The sequence below is a fragment of the Pelophylax lessonae genome, assembly GCF_965119305.1.
Source record: "Pelophylax lessonae genome assembly, chromosome: 10".
Classification (NCBI taxonomy): Eukaryota; Metazoa; Chordata; class Amphibia; order Anura; family Ranidae; genus Pelophylax; species Pelophylax lessonae.
In genome coordinates this window covers 96,506,112-96,526,243 of record NC_138777.1, presented here as the reverse complement: position 1 = coordinate 96,526,243, position 20,132 = coordinate 96,506,112, and the positions used below count along the sequence as shown (strand labels likewise).

At 41.9% G+C, this 20,132-nt stretch overlaps 1 protein-coding gene across 1 annotated transcript in view; it reads right to left on the bottom strand.

Annotated features, from left to right (window-relative positions):
• Positions 1-19,745, bottom strand: part of CAPN1 (calpain 1) — a 145,251-nt gene extending 125,506 nt beyond the window's left edge. The window contains exons 1-2 of the mRNA XM_082271169.1: positions 19,614-19,745; positions 8,751-9,035 (exon numbers count right to left, since the gene is read on the bottom strand). Coding sequence (XP_082127295.1) covers positions 8,751-9,017 — 267 coding nt within the window. The 5' untranslated portion in view covers positions 9,018-9,035; positions 19,614-19,745. The remainder of the gene's footprint in view (positions 1-8,750; positions 9,036-19,613) is intronic.
• Between the last annotated feature and the right edge of the window lie 387 nt (positions 19,746-20,132).

The following is a 20,132-nucleotide window of genomic DNA, read 5'->3' as shown; positions in this document are numbered from 1 at the left end:
AACTCACTGGCTTTCAAAATGCATCTTGTGAGATATTGGCCAAAAGTATTCCCCCAATAATGTGTCCAGTTTTTCTAGCTTTACATGAAACAATGTTTTATGAAACTCTGCAGCCCCTAATCCCTCCAGTCCAGTTTTGTTCCTGAAATGCATGAATTACCCAGTTGAGGTGTTAGGGTATTATCAGTACTTATAAGAAAGGCAGGAAATTTTACCTTATTGTAATGGTGCTTCTTTGTCTAGTTGCCTCTGCTGGACTCTGAATTAAAAATGCTGCAGCTCAAGTAGTCTTGTTCCAGCTTATTTCTCATATATTATATTTTAAACAACCTAAAAAAATGCTCTTTGAAATCAGGGAACAAACTAAGAGAGATAACTGAGCAGAAATTCCAAAGTAACATTGCCTGACTGCATCTACTGTCTTTCAGCAGAATTACTCAACAGGAAGTCTACTTTGAACAGCCAAAAACCCTTTCCTGTAATAACTTGATCTGGGGTATATAAAGATTGTACATAAAGCAAATCTCCAGGCACAACCATTTTTCATTTTGGATACAGTGGCAAAGTTAGATTTTATATGACGTTTTTTTTTTTTTTTTTGCTGTCTGTGTCCTCATTGGGAAGATTCGTCTCTCCATTTTTACTTGGTAATATGGTCATCGAGAACAAATGTGAGGGGAATTCAACATTTTAGAGTTGACCCCAGAACAAGACATCAAAGGGGAATCTTCTAATGGGAATACCTGTTCTGGGCCTAACTCTCCAAGAGAGAAAGTCTCCATCACATTAGAAGATTTCTTCTGACTTCCTGTTGCATTCATGAGAAAGGAAGTGAAAGAAATTTCCCGAATGGTCCAAAACTGACAAAGTTTTGGCTATAGATACACTTTAACCACTTGCCGACCGCCCCACACAGATTTACTGCAGCAGGGCGGCTTGGCTGGGCATAACTCACGCAAATCTACGTGATCATGTGCACGCGGTCCCGGCGGCGCGCGCCGCCAGAGCCGAGCTCCCGCTGTGTTTAGACACAGTGGGGGCCAGACCACAGGAGGAGCAGGCTCGATCGCCACTGGCCTCCCGCGATCTTCAGTGAAACTGACAAGAGAGCCAACTGCCTATGTAAACAAGGCAGGCGGCTCTCCTGTCAGACAGGCACAGTGAGATTGTGTTTCTCAGCTAAGCAGAAACACTGATCTGTGTGCCGGTCACAGAGCCCCCCCCCCTCATAGTTAGAAAGCACAATTTAGGAGCACACCCAACCCCTTGATCACCCCCAGTATTAACCCCTTCCCTGCCAGTGTCATTTATACAGTAACAGTGCATATTATTTAGCACTGATCACTGTATTGGTGTCACTTGTCCCCAAAACGTGTCACTTAGTGTCAGATTTGTCCGCCGCAATGTCGCTGTCCTGCTAAAAATCGCTGATCGCCGCCATTAATAATAATAAACAAAAAAAAAAAAAAAAAAAAAAAAAGGCCAAAAATCTATCCCATAGTTTGTAAGCCCTATAACTTTTGCGCAAACCAATATACGCTTTTTGGGAATTTTTTTTCTACCAAAAATATGTAACAGAATACAAATTGGCCTAAACTGCTAAAAATCTGATTTTTAAAAAAAATTTTATTGGGAATGTTTTATAGCAGAAAGAAAAAAAAAAAAAAAAAATATATATATATATATATTTTTTTTTTTTTTTTTTTTTCCAATATTGTCAATCTTTTTGTTTATAGCGAAAAATCTAAAAACCGCAGAGGTGATCAAATACCACCAAAAGAAAGCTCTATTTGTGGGGAAAAAAAATGGACATCAATTGTACTTGGGTACAGTGCCACACGACCGCGCAATTGTCAGTTAAGACAACGCAGTGCCGAATCCCAAAAAATGGCCTGGTCATTAAGGGGGTAAAACCTTCCGGGGCTGAAGTGGTTAAACACCCTAAAAGGCTATTAACTTTTATAGACATCAACTTACAGATTCAAATATTCTGGTGTCATTTAACAGCTTTCAGTGGCAAAATCCATATGGGTAGCCATCTTATGCCACTTGTTCCTTCCTACTTATCATAGCCTTTTCTCTGCCGCATTATTAGGCCTACAGATACATCTAACACAGTGTAGGGTCCTGTAAAAGCATTACGTTTAGGAGTAACAAAAGATCAGCAATGCATTCTCCTGCAAGGAAGACGCTTTAAAATTACTTTCATTGATTACCAAATTGTTGATCTAAATAAAAAGAAAAAAAAAAAATTTCATGCTACAAAATGGTTTCATATTTTGCTGAATAACAGAGCTGGCAAGGCTACAAAAATTCAGCAGCTTATAGATAAGGACTCGTGGGCTGAATGCAAATGCAAGCCACACTTTTCAGATATTAATTTGTAAAAAAACATTTATCATTTTCCTTCCACTTCACAATTACGTACCACTTTGTGTTGTGTTGGTCTATCACATAAAATACATTTACATTTTTGGTTGTAACATGAACAAATGCGCAAAATTTCAAGGGGTAAGAATACTTTTTCAAGGCACTATAGTTGAGAACAATGTAAATGATAACAGGGCAGCAGAGGCAGAAAGTACAGGGAGTTTCAGCTCACAAGATTTCTGGCAAAATCAACAGGTTTTTTTTTTTTTTTTTACTTTTCAAACACATAACTAAATGCTTTCAACTTCTTTTGGGCAACAGGCGTCCCGCGATTCTGTTTGCGTTATTTTACTGCGATTCCTCGGGCCATCAGGGTGCCATTGGAAGTGGCAGGGATTGCAGGCGCGTACTGCGATTTGTGGCGATTCAGGATCGCGGACAGAATTGCGGCAATTACGCCGGGACACCTACAAGTGAATGGAGCCTAAAAGGCATTGCACACTTTCCAATATTTATGTAGTTTTAACTAGCTATTAGTGTAGTTCTAGTCCCTGTGTTGTTTGTTTGCCTACAAGGGCTTACAAGTTGGGGCTGCAGCTTGTAGTCTCATGGGCTGATCGATACCCCTATGTCCAAGTATGAATTCACTTATCTTGTGCCAATGCGTTAAAGGGACAGTGAACTTCTTGTTCCGAGTCACACAGCAACCCATTGAAGTCCTCACCGTTTCCTCTGTGTTGCATCACAAATGTGGGAATGTTGTTAAGATGAAAACACCTCTCTCCCAGCATGGTGATCTCTCAGTGAATGCTCTGTCTGTTTGTAGCTGTGTCAAATCTAATTACTGCACCAGTGATGGACTGCATGACCCAGGGTTTGCAGGATACAGTGGATATAAAAAGTCTACACACCCCTGTTAAAATGTTTCGGTGATGTAAAAAAAAAAAAAAAAAAAAAGACAACGATAAATAATTTCAGAACTTTTTCCACCTTTAATGAGACCTATAAACTGCACAACTCAGTTGAACAATAAACTGAAATATTTTAGGTGGAGGGAAGTAAAAAGAAAAAGAAACTAAAATATGTTTATACAAAAAAAGTGCAGCGCTATAATGACTGATACAGTCCAATTATAGTGTATTAAAACTATTATAAAAAGTGAAAAAAGTAAATGAATGATGGTGAGTCCCAAGAGCTGAAAATTGAAGCAAAAATGTGGAACCATTAAAACTTGCACACATGATCATATAAAAGAGAGAATTCCCACACCAACAAAGTGAATATTGAATGCGCTCGCCGGAGGATATGGACCCAAGTACCATATAGCAAATGGGTCAAAGCTTGGAATTATCCATGGATCTCCCAAGGAGTGGCTATTCCCACAGATGTTTTCAAAGGATGGCGGTATCCTCTTGAAAAGGGCTGGCTATGACTCCCAGTATGGTATCCATATGTGGAAGTAAGTCAAACAACACAACATAGTGTAACACAACATAGTGTAATACTGCTTACAATAAGATTTATTCAACCACTTCAATACCGGGCGATTTCTGGCACTCCGCTCCTACATGTAAAAATCACAATTTTTTTGCTAGAAAATGACTCAGAACCCCCAAACATTATATATATTTTTTTAGCAGAGACCCTTTTTATGTCACACAGTATTTGCGCAGAAATTTTACAAATGCGTTTTTTTGGGAAAAAAACTGTTTTGTGAATAAAAAAAACACTAAAGTTAGGCCAATTTTATTGTATAATGTGAAAGATGATGTTATGCCGAGTAAATAGATACCTAACATGTCACGCTTAAAAATTGCGCACACTCGTGGAATGACGGCAGACTTCGGTACCTAATCTCTATAGGCGACGCTTTAAAATTTTTACAGGTTACCAGTTTAGAGTTACAGTGGAGGTCTTGGGCTAGAATTGTTCCTTTCGCCCTAACGTTTGTAGCGATACCTCACATGTATGGATTGAACGTCGTTTACGTATGTGGCCGCGACGTACGCATGCGTCTGCTTCTGCGTGTGAGCTAACGGGGACACTTTGAATTTTTTTTTATTTTTATTGTTTATTTTTACACTTTCCCTTTAATTTTTATTTTTTTGCTCACTTTTTTCCTAATACAAGCAATGTAAACATCCCTTGTAATAGGATTAGTGAATGACAGGTCCTCTTTATAGGGAGATCTGGGGTCAATAAGACCTCAGATCTCGCCTAAAGGCTAGAAAGCCTGAAGAAGAAAAAAAAAAACAAAAAACAAACACGATCTTAGCTGCATGCCAAGATCTCGGCAGTATTGAAACTGTCAGGCTGGGCGTGACGTCATCATGTCATGCCCGGGCCACCGAGAGTCATAAAGACTGCCGGGGACCATCTGGTCCTCGCAGTCTCTATGGTACACTTCCGCCCGGCGGCGGATTCCTTCTGTAGCTCGCCGATCGTAGAAGCTCCCGCCGCCTGTAAGAACGATCAAGCGGCTGTTCAGCCGCTATGATTGTTCCTATGTTGTAGGGAATCACCTGAAGAAAAAAAATATATCTGAATGATGCCTGCAGCTGCAGGCATCAGATATCCCCACTTAAACCCCACGACGTCATATGACGTCCAACCAGGGGAAATGGTTAAAAAAGGGATCAAAAAAACTTACAAACATCGATGTATGAACAGCATGTAAAGATACAAATGATGGCGGGTGACAGATAATGTGGTTCTGACGCGTTTCGTCATATATGACTTCCTCAAAGGTTATTGCCATAAATAATATGGTTGCATAAGTGTGCACACCCCTAAACTAATACTTTTCTGAAGCACCTTTTGATTTTATTACAGTACTCCGTCTTTTTGGGTAGGAGTCTATCAGCATGGCACATCTTGACTGGGCAAAATTTGCCAACTCTTCTTTGCAAAAACAATCAGATTGCGAAGGCATCTCCTGTGCACAGCCCATTCCAGATCACCCCACAGATTTTTAATCGGATTCAGGTCTGGGCTCTTGCTGGGCCATTCAAAAACTGTAATCTTCTTCTGGTGAAGCCATTTCCATTGTTAATTTGGATGTATGCTTTGGGACTTGTCGTGCTGAAAGATGAAGTTCCTCTTCATGTTCAGCTTTCTAGTAGAAGCCTGAAAGTTTTGTGTCAATATTGACTGTCATTTGGAACTGTTCATAATTCCCTCTACCTTGACTAAGGCCCCTGCTCCAGCTGAAGAAAAATAGCCCCAAAGCATGATGCTGCCACCACCAAGCTTCACTGTGGGTATGGTGTTCTTTTGGTGATGTGCAGTGTTGTTTTTGCGCCAAACTTGTGTTTTAGAATTATAGCCAAAAAGTTTAACCTTGGTTTCATCAGACCATAACACATTTTCCCCCCATGCTTTTGGGATACTTCAGATGCGTTTTTGCAAAATTTAGCCATTCTTGGATGTTTTTCTTCGTAAGAAAAGGCTTCCATCTTGCCACTCTACCCCATAGCCCAGAAATATGAAGAATACAGGAGATTGTTGTCACATGTACCACACAGCCAGTACTTGCCAGATATTCCTGTAGCTCCTTTAATGTTGCTGTAGGCTTCTTGGCAGCCTCCCTGACCAATCTTCTTCTCATCAATTTTGGAGTGACGTCCAGTTCTTGGTAATGTCGCTGCTGTACCATATTTTCTCCACTTGATGATGACTGTCTTCACTGTGTTCCATGGTATATCTAATGCACTGGAAATTCTTTTGTTCCCTTCTCCTGATTGATACCTTTTAACTATGAGATCCCTCTGATGTTTTGGAAGCTCTCTGCGAACCATGGCTTTTGCTGTAGGATGCGACTAAGTAATTGTCAGGAAAGACCTGCTAGAACAGCTAAACTTTATTTGGAGTTAATCAGAGGCACTTTAATCACTTCCTGCGAATAGATGTAGCCCTACGTCGGCTCAGAGAAGTGGTTGTATCGGGGTGGTGCCTGCAGCTAAAGGCCTCATCCCGGTACCATTTTTTAGAGCTGGCGGTTGGCTTTCAGTTAATAACAGCCAATGCGGCTCGGGAGCCGCTCGGCCATTATCCCAGCGAGCGGGAGGGAACGTCCCCACCCCTTCAGCCGCCTTTCGCGGCTCTGCCCGGGTCTCCCGTCCCACCGGGAGACCGAAGCAAATGGCCGGCACATGTGCAGGTTGGTTGAAGTCCCGATCAAAGCCGAATTCGGCTTTGATGGGGTCTCTGATGCAGTAACCAGGAAACGATGTAGTAACGTCACGTCCAGGTCACTCAGAGCCGAATTTAAAAGACTGTCAGTATATAAAAATGCAGATTTTGTCATTTTGAATACTTTGAAGTGTAGTGGAGGGGTCTGAGGTCTTTTAGACCCCTGATCGCTCCATAAAGAGTACCTGTCACTGCCTATTACTGTCACAAGGGATGTTTACATTGCTTGTGACAGCAATCAAAGTGATCAGATTTATTTATTTTATTTTTTTTAATTGTTCTAAAATTAGAAAAAAATAAATTTAAAAGTGCCTCCATCGCCGTGAGCTTGCGCATGAAAGAAAACGCATATGTAAGTTGCGACCGCAAATGAAAGCGCTGTTAAAACCACACATGTGAGGTATCGCCACGATTGCCAGAGCGAGAGCAATAATTCTAAGAAAAGAGCTACTCTAACTATAAACTGGTAACTGTTAAGAATTTTTTTAAAGCGTCGCCTATGGAGAATTTTATGTACCCTAGTTTGACGCCATACCGCGAGTGTGCACAATTTTAAACCGTAACAGGCTAGGTATCTATTTACTCGGCCTGACATCATCTTTCACAATATACAAAAAATGGGCTAACTTTACTGTTTAGTTTTTTTTTTTAATGCAGTGAAATGTATTTTTTTCCCACCGGGGTGTGAAGAATTTTTATATCTATTGTATATATTTTATTCACAGGAAATATTGGTTCTCACACTACAGACAGATGTCAAACATTACCTCTTTAAGCAGTATCTTTTCGTGTATTCGCATGGTTACAACTAAGCGGACGTGAATCCGTGAAACGCGTCAACTACTATGCTTTTATCCCCTATCTCTGACTGTATTATGGACTGTACTGTGGATTGATTTTATTTCTTGGATTCTAATAAACGGATTTTATACTTCGTACCTTCAAGTGGGAGTGCGGCTGCTTTTCTCTCTACACAAAACATTACCTCTGCAGTGCCATGCTGCATGCCTCACGTTTGAACACAAACTTAAAGAGTAACTCCACTTTTATTGAGGAAAAAAAAAACATTTCTATCTGGCTGATCTATGTACATTGCAGGAATTGTAACAAACTTTGTTGCAGATTCCTACCTTTTATTATTCTGGAGAAATAGCCTTTTGGCTGTGTCCATGTGCTAATGGGAGTGATTTTATAATTATCAAAGCGGCTCAGCTGCTGCACCACCAGGGCTTTAATGAGGAAAGTTAAAGAATTTGCATCCCTTTAGATGTGTTTTCCCTGAGAGTATCGCACCAAAAATGATTTGTATCTTGCAGACTTCAGGGAAAATCAGTGAGCCAATCACAGAAGCAGGAACTGACATTTCTGGGTGGGCGTTCTGTACACCATCCGTGTACAGAACGCCTCCAGGTCGCCATATTGCTTTACATTTTACAGAAAATTGAGGCTGCCCCCTGCAGCTAATCGCCAGGAACCCCCAATGTTCTCGCACCTTACCCCATTCACACGTGTGGATGGGGCCTTATCCTTATCCTGCTCTCTCAAAATTAATTATGCAATTCACCTGCATAATATCTAGGATGTTAGTAAAAGGAAGGCTTTCTCATTACATTTCTCAGAACATAAATCTGCTTCTGCAGGGATTATGGGAAGTTCATAAATAATCTGATATTTAATGTCACCAACATGAATCCACTTATCCAAAACAAGCAGATGTCTAAAAGGAGATGGGATACTCTTTAAGGAATATAAGGAATCAGGGAGGAGAACAAAAAAGCCACAGCCGCCCCCAAACATGAAGACCCTGTATAAAATGGGGAAATATCCAGTAACTGGAGATAAATATTTTTAAGCATAAAACATTCTCAGCCATAATTTTAAATATACAGTATATATGTAAACCATATGGGATCTGTGCAGTCTGCATGTCTACTGCACAGTGCAGGCAAGTGATTACAAAGGCAGGGATGCCTAAAGCTGGATTATCCTTTATTAGGAACAATAAATAATGGTCTCTGTGCTGTAACCCCCTTGTATGTTGGTAAATTTAATATATACAGTATATACCTATACATTTACTCTGCATTTCAATATTCATTCTCTATACTGAAATCAAATCCTATATACAGTATGTATACCACTAAACTGAATAAGAGGCATCAAAAAAAGGAAGAATGAATATCTCTTACCGTAGGCCTGACCCATTTAACTCCGTAGGTCTTTGAGGAATTTGGGCCAAGCTCTTTAAAGCCCAATGAAAAAGCACTTGGAGGAAAAGTGTCATCTTTAAACAGAGTCCCATTTGCCAAGCACTCTTGCTGAATCCGATCAAAATCCTGCCCCAGAAACTTCACCGAATTGTCGTGTTTTCCTATACCCAGCTCTTGGTCCCGTTGTTTCTGTAGTTGGGCAGAGATCCCTGTGGCGTATACGGGAACAATCACTTCCTCACTCATCTTCACTTCCCCAAAGACCTGAATTAATTTCCAGAAAAAAATTTGTTATAACTTGTAAATACAAAAGTCAAATAGACTGTATAAAAGGACACGTTCAGGTTTTATCCTGTCCCCAGCTCACACTCTTATGTACTCCAAGTTAGAACCCCTGAACTTAGCCTTAACCCTTAACCTTTCCCTGACAGCGGCAACCCCCCGCAGGATTTACATCCTCCATTCAGAAATCTTATTGGTGCTGTCCATGCATGCAAAGTAATCTCCCATAGTTCTAATAAACTTGAATGGGGGCTTTACTCCAATGGTAAAGGTATGACCCATTCAAGTCTATGGAAATTTAACATGCAGGCATGGGCAGCACCATTAAGTTTGTTTTTTGAAGTATGTAAACACCTTCTGGGCAGTACAGTACCAAGGTGGTGTTTTATGGAGGTGGCGGTGGGGGGCTGTGGCTGTCAAAAAGTGGGCACAGGGGTGGTGATGGTAAAGAGGTTAGCTTAGAGTAGGATAGGGAGTGCCAACTGAGGACTTTTAACCCAGACCTGAACTTGTCAATTAGAGTAAAAAAAAAAAAAAAAAGAAAACATCAAATCAATTTACATTCTTATTGAACACTTTATCATTTATCTTATTATTTTTTTTTTGTTTTTATGTTTCTCTATCTACCCAATCTCCTGCTTCTGCGGTCCATAGCCCTGCACTGAATGCAAGGTTGACAAAAGGAATAGTCCACCCCCAGAGCATGGAGGGAGTAGAAGATCCTATAAGTTAAATTGCTTTTCTGTCCCCTAAATCCAAAGAAGCAGTTAACCCTTGAAAAGCAGGTGTAGCACCACTGAAAAAATGAAAGTATTAGTTTTACAGTAGTTGTGCTTTAAAGACATTTTGCAGTTTATCCAAGCCACTTCTTCAGTTCCAATGAGTGCAAGGAAGATACCCCAACATTAAAATCCACACCTTAATCCAATTACCATGAAACGTGTACATGTTGATGGCCCAGGAACAGGATGGGCGGTGTGAAAGTTGTGGAGCCACCCTGTTCTAGTTACATAATCCCATAGCTGGTGTAAAGAAGACTGCACAGGTGTAAGTTTCTCAAATTACACGGCTACAGGTGTGAACTGTTGTCAAACCAAAGGGCAGAGATGTTAAAATGGGATCGCGTGTAAAAGACAGATGGTGGTTGATTTACTAAAACTGGAGCACTCATGATCTGGTGCAGCTGTGAATGGTAGCCAATCAGCTTCTAATTTCAGCTTATTCAACTAAAAGTTTAAAAAGGTAAAAATGTTATATAAAAAAATAAACAACAAACATCTTATACTCACCTGCTCTGTGCAATGGTTTTGCACAGAGCAGCCCCAATCCTCCTCTTCTCAGGTCCTCTGCCGTTGCTCTGGGCCCCTCCCCCTTGCAGAGTGCCCCCATAGCAAGCCACTTGCTCAGGGGGCACTTGTGCATGCTTGCTCCTGAGTCGGCTCTCTGCGTCCATAAGACACAGAGAGTGCGGCTCAGCCCTGCCCCCAACTTCCGCCTCATTGGCTGTGATTGAAAGCAGCAGGAGCTAATGGCCTATACTGCTGCATCTCAGCCAATCAGGAGGCAAAGACTCGGCAGAGCCTTGGGTCCCGTGCACATCGCTGGATTGAGATAAGGCTTAGGTAAGTATTGGGGGGGGGGTGCTGAGGGGGAAGCTGGCATGGGCATGCACACTGAAGGTTTTTTACCTTAATGTATTTAACCCTCAGACAATAAAACCTGGAAGCTGATTGGTTTCTATGTTGAGTTGGACCAGATTTTGCACTCTCCAGCTTTTGTAAATAATCCCCATGGTGTCAAATTCACTCACCCTGTTCAGGGTTGGAGGCTGGGGTATATTTATGACATTAATTAGCACTGAATAAGTGGCTTGGATGAGCTACAAAGCATCTTCAACATTGCAGAACAGGTCAGGTTGAATGGGGCAACCTTTGCAGACACTGAAAGTACCCATCATTGTGCCATACATGAAACTTAAAAAATTCTGCCTATATGGCCCCTTTCACACATACAGTCTGATCAGATCCACCTGTCAGTTTTTCAGATGTTGATCGGATTCCCCATGCATCCCTATGATGGCAGCGGAGACATGTGCACTGACACCCGCTGACATCCGATCCTGTCCGTCAAATCCGGATGGATGGAAACCCTAATTTCCATCCGTCCAGCGGATCGGATGGGATCGGATGAGAACGGACAGGCGGTCCGTTCTCATCCGATTCCCCCATAGAGGACAGCAGGGATCTGACAGCTCCGTCTCTTCACACAGAGCGGAGACGGAGCTGTCAACCGCTTGCTCAGCGGGGATCGGTGGATCGATCCCCCGCTGAGCAGAACGGCTCAGTCGATGGAACGGAGCCATGTGAAAGGGGCCTATGACTACGTATTATTACATGTGAGCACAGGGTACTCTCTGACACAGAGGCCCTCTTTATTTAGAGCAGAAATCCATTTTCACAACAGTACTATTTAAAAAAAACAAGCAAAGCTGGTCACTACATTCTAAGCCAGGTTTAAAGTATATGTGAATCTAAAACATTTTAGTAAGGACTGGTTAGGACAGGTGTGTGCTGGTTTTGTGAAGTTAGGATAGCCAAGGCCACCATCAGCACGTCATTGCATAGAATGAGCTGAACTGCTACAAAATCCATTAAGGTAAAAAAAAAAAAACCTTATGCCTTTAGAACCCTTGTAAACCACAGTTTTTTTTTTTTTGTACCTGCAAGGTAAAGGCATAATGGGCTAGTATGCATCGCATACTAGCACATTATATGAAACGTACCTGAAAACGAAGCCCTCCAGCGATGCAATGTAATCGCTGGAGGCAGTGTCCATCTTCTCTTGGTCTTCCTTTTGGGTCTGCGGACTCCGGCTCTGTGGCAGGCCAAAGTCGCGGTGACGTCAATCCCACGCATGGGCGGGGGGGGGAGACGTCATTTGAAAGACAGGAATCTCATACAAAACAATTCAACACATGAAATCACTTCTGAAGTTGAATTCTGTCGTACAAGAATTTTCATATGAAAGTAACCTCTTCACTTTCCATAGGAGACTAGCATGCAACAAAAAAAACGGGCAAAAATTTGTCTGATAATCTGATCGTGTGTACGAGGCATAAAGCTGGCCAACTACTAAGATTTTTCACATTCATCCCTGCAGGCTCAACAGCGTGGATGGTGGAATCTCCTCTACTGACTGCTGTACTCTGATGGCCGGCTCCAGTGGCTCACACAATACTTAGGCCCCTTTCACACAAGCGGTGCACTCGACAGGCTCCATTTTGCTCAGTGGGGATCAATCCGCCGATCCCTGCTGAGCAGGCGGATGACAGCTAAAGCCCCGTACACACAATCAGATTATCGTCCGTTTTTTGTGGCATGCTAGTCTGATGTGGAAAGTGAAGAGGTTATTTTCATACGAATTTTCCCGAACGACAGAATTCTACTTCAGAAGTGATGTCATGTGCTGGATTGTTTTGTATGTGTTCTTTCGTCTCTGAGCATGCCTAGTCTTGCTCTTAAGATTTTTTTCCGTCTAAATCTGTACTAATGAGGACGAAAATCGGACGTTGTATTACGGAAGACAAAAATTTTATAGCCTGCACATCAGGATTTTGTCAGCCGAAAAGTCATGGTTGGTTGTCGATAGCACCATACTAACAATCCGAAAATCGGCAAATCGTCGTCAGACGAATTTTCTCTACAGATTTTCTTATCGTGTGTACGGGCCTTAAGGCTGGCCATACACTATACAATTTTCTTGTTCAACTTTCCTTTAGATTTACCAAAACCATGTAATATAGGGTCAAACCTAAACACTTTCAATTTGTATGCAGTCAGGCAGGCCCTTGCACTACATAGTTTAAGGTAAATCTAAAGAAAAAGGAATAAGAAAATTGTATAGTGTATGGCCAGCCTAAGTCTCTACTTACTTTGCAGAGACAAACCTGTCAGATCCCTGCTCTCCTCTATGGGAGATCGAATGAAAACCGACCGCCTGTCTGTTTTCATCCGATCCTATCCTCCAGGCGGATGGAAAATAGGCTTTCCATCTGTCTGGATTTCACGGAAAGGATCGGATCAGATCCGCTGCCCCATAGGGCTGAATGAAGCACCCGGTTAGGTCCGCCTGAAAAACTGACAGGCAGACCGGATCGGAAAGCCCCTGTGAAAGGGGCCATACAGGCTGTATCTGATTGGACAATTTGCAGCCTAGCTGCTTCGATTTTGAGATCGAAGAATGTTAAGCGCAAAAGTCCCAACAGGGCCATCCATGGCTCAAATTTTGGTTTGTACCTCAAAAACCGGATAAAATTCCCTACGTATATATCCAACTCTACTGTGTAATAGAAGAGTTTCAACAACAGTGCCAGTGTAACCTTACTGTGGATGGCATTTTCTAACATTGTCCATTCTATGGTAATATTTATTAGCTATTCAACCATGAAAATACAAGACCCAGAATTTTTCTGTATCAAAAATGCATGGATAGTAGGTTATATGGTTTTCAATGGCATAGTTCACACCAGCATGGTCAGTTACAGTGCTTTCAAGTTCCAGAAGAAAAAAACAGAACGTGCTGCTATTTTTTTTGCACTGGACTGTACTGGAATGCGGTAAAATGCATCAAAAATGCACTGGAACACACTTGTCCTTATTTAGGGTAAAAAATAGGGTTCTGTTCCGTTCCAAAAAACGGAACAGAACTGAAAGGAAGAAAATCGGATGTCAGCGGATGGAATTCCGCTGACATCCGCAATGCCATTGACTTACATTATGTCCGCAAATCATCCGCAAAAAAATAGGATGATTTGCGGACACATGGAGCGCCCGTGTGAAAGAGCCTTAAGGCTGCATTCACACTTGAGCGTAGCGTTTTCACCCGATTTTTACAGCGATTTTTTCAGGCGTTTTTGGAGGCAGGCATTGACATCTATCAAAAACGTTGGTAATCAGCCCAAAAAGAAGCTCATGTACTTTTTTCAGCTACAGGCGTTTTGCAAAACGCTCAGATGTGAACAGGGGCCATTTAAATGAATGGGGTTTTACTTGTTGGGCGTTTTGGAACGTTTTTTTTTTAAGCGTTTTTGGAGCTGAAAAACACTCAAAAACACCTAGGTGTGAATAGAGCCTAAGTCCCCATTCACACTAGCGCGACTTGTCAGGCGACTTGGTCGGTGGGTCGCCTGCCATTGATTAGCACAGGAACCGTTCTAATAGGAGCGACACAAGTCGCTCCGACTTAGAAAAAGGGTCCTGTACTACTTTAGGGCGACCTGGAGGCGACCTGCATTGACTTCAATGATATGAAGTCTGTGCAAGTCGCGCCGAGGTCGCCCTGGCAAGTAGCGTCGCCCCTGTCTGAACGGGGTCTTAAAGGCTGTGGTGGGGTTGTCTCTAAAAATTGGATGATTTGTAGCAAGTAGGGTTTCCTTTTTGTCTGTCTAACCTGTGATGTAGTTACTGCAATACTTGCCTTCTATAAGAAGTGTCCACAAAACTACATGGAATGCAAAATACTCATTCCTATACCAATAATAGATAGATAAGAGTGAGAAAGAGATAAGAGAAGTAGAGAAGGAAAAGCAAAAGAAGAAGATCTAGATACTATATGTACTATACTATACTATACTGTACCTCTATGTGGGTACCAAAAATAGATAGACAGAAGTAGAGGAGCTGGATACTATATGTACTACACTATATAATACTATACATGTACTATATGTACCAATCATACATAGTATCTAGCTCCTCTGCTTCTATCTATGATTGGTACCTATATACAGTGGGTACGGAAAGTATTCAGACCCCCTTACATTTTTCACTCTTTGTTATATTGCTGCCATTTGCTAAAATCATTTAAGTTCATTCTTCTTCCTCATGAATGTACACATAGCACCCCATACTGACAGAAAAACACAGAATTGTTGACATTGTTGCAGATTTATTCAAAAATAAAAACTGAAATATCACATGGTCCTAAGTATTCAGACCCTTTGCTGTGACACTCATATATTTAACTCAGGTGCTTTCCATTTCTTCTGATTATCCTTGAGATGGTTCTACACCTTCATTTGAGTCCAGCTGTGTTTGATTATACTGATTGGACTTGATTAGGAAAGCCACACACCTGTCTATATAAGACCTTCCAGATCACAATGCATGTCAGAGCAAATGAGAATCATGAGGTCAAAGGAACTGCCTGAAGAGCTCAGAGACAGAATTGTGGCAAGGCACAGATCTGGCCAAGGTTACAAAAAGATTTCTGCTGCACTTAAGGTTCCTAAGAGCACAGTAGCCTCCATAATCCTCAAATGGAAGACGTTTGGGATGACCAGAACCCTTCCTAGAGCTGGCCGTCCGGCCAAACTGAGCTATCGGGGGAGAAGAGCCTTGGTGAGAGAGGTAAAGAAGAACCCAAAGATCACTGTGGCTGAGCTCCAGAGATGCAGTCAGGAGATGGGAGAAAGTTGTAGAAAGTCAACCATCACTGCAGCCCTCCACCAGTCGGGGCTTTATGGCAGAGTGGCCCGACGGAAGCCTCTCCTCAGTGTAAGACACATGAAAGCCCGCATGGAGTTTGCTAAAAAAACACCTGAAGGACTCCAAGATGGTGAGAAATAAGATTCTCTGGTCTGATGAGACCAAAATAGAACTTTTTGGCCTTAATTCTAAGCAGTATGTGTGGAGAAAACCAGGCACTGCTCATCACCTGTCCAATACAGTCCCAACAGTGAAGCATGGTGGTGGCAGCATCATGCTGTGGGGGTGTTTTTCAGCTGCAGGGACAGGACGACTGGTTGCAATCGAGGGAAAGATGAATGCGGCCAAGTACAGGGATATCCTGGACAAAAAACTTCTCCAGAGTGCTCTGGACCTCAGACTGGGCCGAAGGTTTACCTTCCAACAAGACAATGACCCTAAGCACACAGCTAAAATAACGAAGGAGTGGCTTCACAACAACTCTGTGACTGTTCTTGAATGGCCCAGCCAGAGCCCTGACTTAAACCCAATTGAGCATCTCTGGAGAGACCTAAAAATGGCTGTCCACCAACGTTTACCATCCAACCTGACAGAACTGGAGAGGATCTGCAAGGAGGAATGGCAGAGGATCCCCAAATCCAGGTGTGAAAGACTTGTTGCATCTTTCCCAAAAAGACTCCTGGCTGTATTAGATCAAAAGGGGGCTTCTACTAAATACTGAGCAAAGGGTCTGAATACTTAGGACCATGTGATATTTCAGTTTTTCTTTTTTAGTAAATCTGCAACAATGTCAACAATTCTGTGTTTTTCTGTCAGTATGGGGTGCTATGTGTTCATTCATGAGGAAGAAGAATGAACTTAAATGATTTTAGCAAATGGCTGCAATATAACAAAGAGTGAAAAATTTAAGGGGGTCTGAATACTTTCCGTACCCACTGTATACATACATATATGCAGAGATGTATAGTAACGAAGTAGAACTACTTAAGTACTGTACTTAAGTACCGAATTGCGGTATCTGTACTTTCCTAGAGTAGAATTTTTTTCTCCTACTTCTACTTTTACTTCACTACATTTTTTCGATGATTTCGATACTTCTACTCAAGTATTTTTTTTTTGTGCTGCGTTAAGTTACTCGTTACTTTTAAAAAAATTACCACTGCCAGAACAGTAGATGGCAGGTTACATAAAGCTCAAAAAAATGTGTATAATGTCATTTGTAAATCAGCGCATACGAAAATAAAGGTTGTGTATAATAAAAGCTGCTATACCAAATCTTTCCAATAAAAAGAAAATATGAAACAAACAAATAAATGGTGCTACAGCGCTTAAAGTGCATCAAGAAACTACTAACAAACACAGGTTAATCATTTGAATAAATCATTTGAAATAATAAAAACCAATATGATGTTCAAACTTTTGACTTCTTTCTTTAATAACTACAGTGGGTACGGAAAGTATTCAGACCCCCTTAAATTTTTCACTCTTTGTTATATTGCAGCCATTTGCTAAAATCATTTAAGTTCATTCTTCTTCCTCATGAATGTACACATAGCACCCCATACTGACAGAAAAACACAGAATTGTTGACCTTGTTGCAGATTTATTAAAAAAGAAAAACTGAAATATCACATGGTCCTAAGTATTCAGACCCTTTGCTCAGTATTTAGTAGAAGCCCCCTTTTGATCTAATACAGCCAGGAGTCTTTTTGGGAAAGATGCAACAAGTCTTTCACACCTGGATTTGGGGATCCTCTGCCATTCCTCCTTGCAGATCCTCTCCAGTTCTGTCAGGTTGGATGGTAAACGTTGGTGGACAGACATTTTTAGGTCTCTCCAGAGATGCTCAATTGGGTTTAAGTCAGGGCTCTGGCTGGGCCATTCAAGAACAGTCACGGAGTTGTTGTGAAGCCACTCCTTCGTTATTTTAGCTGTGTGCTTAGGGTCATTGTCTTGTTGGAAGGTAAACCTTCGGCCCAGTCTGAGGTCCAGAGCACTCTGGAGAAGGTTTTTGTCCAGGATATCCCTGTACTTGGCCGCATTCATCTTTCCCTCGATTGCAACCAGTCGTCCTGTCCCTGCAGCTGAAAAACACCCCCACAGCATGATGCTGCCACCACCATGCTTCACTGTTGGGACTGTATTGGACAGGTGATGAGCAGTGCCTGGTTTTCTCCACACATACCGCTTAGAATTAAGGCCAAAAAGTTCTATTTTGGTCTCATCAGACCAGAGAATCTTATTTCTCACCATCTTGGAGTCCTTCAGGTGTTTTTTAGCAAACTCCATGCGGGCTTTCATGTGTCTTACACTGAGGAGAGGCTTCCGTCGGGCCACTCTGCCATAAAGCCCCGACTGGTGGAGGGCTGCAGTGATGGTTGACTTTCTACAACTTTCTCCCATCTCCTGACTGCATCTCTGGAGCTCAGCCACTGTGATCTTTGGGTTCTTCTTTACCTCTCTCACCAAGGCTCTTCTCCCCCGATAGCTCAGTTTGGCCGGACGGCCAGCTCTAGGAAGGGTTCTGGTCGTCCCAAACGTCTTCCATTTGAGGATTATGGAGGCCACTGTGCTCTTAGGAACCTTAAGTGCAGCAGAAATCTTTTTGTAACCTTGGCCAGATCTGTGCCTTGCCACAATTCTGTCTCTGAGCTCTTCAGGCAGTTCCTTTGACCTCATGATTCTCATTTGCTCTGACATGCATTGTGATCTGGAAGGTCTTATATAGACAGGTGTGTGGCTTTCGTAATCAAGTCCAATCAGTATAATCAAACACAGCTGGACTCAAATGAAGGTGTAGAACCATCTCAAGGATGATCAGAAGAAATGGAAAGCACCTGAGTTAAATATAGGAGTGTCACAGCAAAGGGTCTGAATACTTAGGACCATGTGATATTTCATTTTTTCTTTTTTAATAAATCTGCAACAATGTCAATAATTCTGTGTTTTTCTGTCAGTATGGGGAGCTATGTGTACATTCATGAGGAAGAAGAATGAACTTAAATGATTTTAGCAAATGGCTGCAATATAACAAAGAGTGAAAAATTTAAGGGGGTCTGAATACTTTCCGTACCCACTGTACATAACACAGTACTTGTTCTTCTACTTTCAGTACTTGAGTAGAAATTTTTTTTCAAAACTACTGGTACTTTTTACTTTTAGTACTTAAGTAGCAAATTTTTTGAAAAAACTACTTGCAATACTTAAGTAAAAAAAATGTTGAATACTTTAGTACTTCTACTTAAGTAACTTTTTCTGCGAGCACTTCCACTTCTACTCAAGTCCCTTTTTGATCGAGCACTTGTACTTTTACTCAAGTAGAAATTTCGAGTACTTTATACAAGTCTGCATATATGGTATAGTATAGTACATATAGTATCTAGCTCCTCTGCTTCTATCTATGATTGGTACCTACATATAGTACATGTACATATAGTATCTTTCTATGATTGGTACCTTCATATACATACATATAGTACATACAGTATCTAGCTCCTCTACGTCTATCTATGATTGGTACCTACATAGAGGTACATATAGTACATGTACAGTATAGTATCTAGAATAGATCTTCTTTTGCTTTACCTTCTCTACTTCTCTTATCTCGCTTTCTCTCTCTATGATTGGTACCTACATATAGGTACATATAGTACAGTATAGTGCATATAGTATCTCCTGTACTTCTATCTATATGTACTATACTGTACATGTAGGTATCACTTATAGATAGATAGAATTAGGAAGATACTATATGTAAATATATGTAGGTACCAATCATAGATACAAGTAGAGGAGATAGATACTATATGTACTGTATGTAAATATATGTAGGTACCAATCACAGATAGCAGTAGAGGAGATAGATACTATAAGTTCTAGAAATTGCTCCTCCCTAGATAGCAGGTATGTATTGTCATTCCCTGTGCTGTGTTGGGATCGTACGATCGCCCCATACACACACATTGATATATAAATAGAAATTTGGAGCAACGGTCCCATGAACAGAACTTTCCCCAGCTCTGGCCCGTCCTATCACCATCCATATACTTCCATGGACGGGACATATAGCACCTACCTGGGCAGTAGAGCTGTACGGTGTCGGTGCGGTGTTCTTCCTTCTTCCCCTGTAGTTGTCTGCAGTCTCCTCCCTGCTGTATCTCTGCCGGTGTCCGGTCACTCCCTGGGGTTGTCTCTGTAGCAGACACTCCCTGGCCGCCCCCTCCCCGGCTGTCGGAGCACCTCACCCCACCCCACCATCGTCCTCAAATCTCTTCTATCTCCTCCATCTCCTATCCGGCCCTCTGTGTCTCTGTCCGCATACATTCTATTCCAATCACATGCTGGCCGCCATTCCTCACAGTTCCCTCAGTCATGCTGGGTCGGGGTGAGCAGGGAGACGCCTCGTCCCGCACAGAGACTCCGAGCCAAAATCCGGCCTGAGGAGACATTGCACTGTGTGCATGAAATGGGGCCCTCTGATAGGAGTACACGGGGGCCCTCTGATAGGAGTACATGGGGAGATATGGGGGCCCTCTGATAGGAGTACATGGGGAGATATGGTGACCTCTGATAGGAGTATATGGGGCCCTCTGAT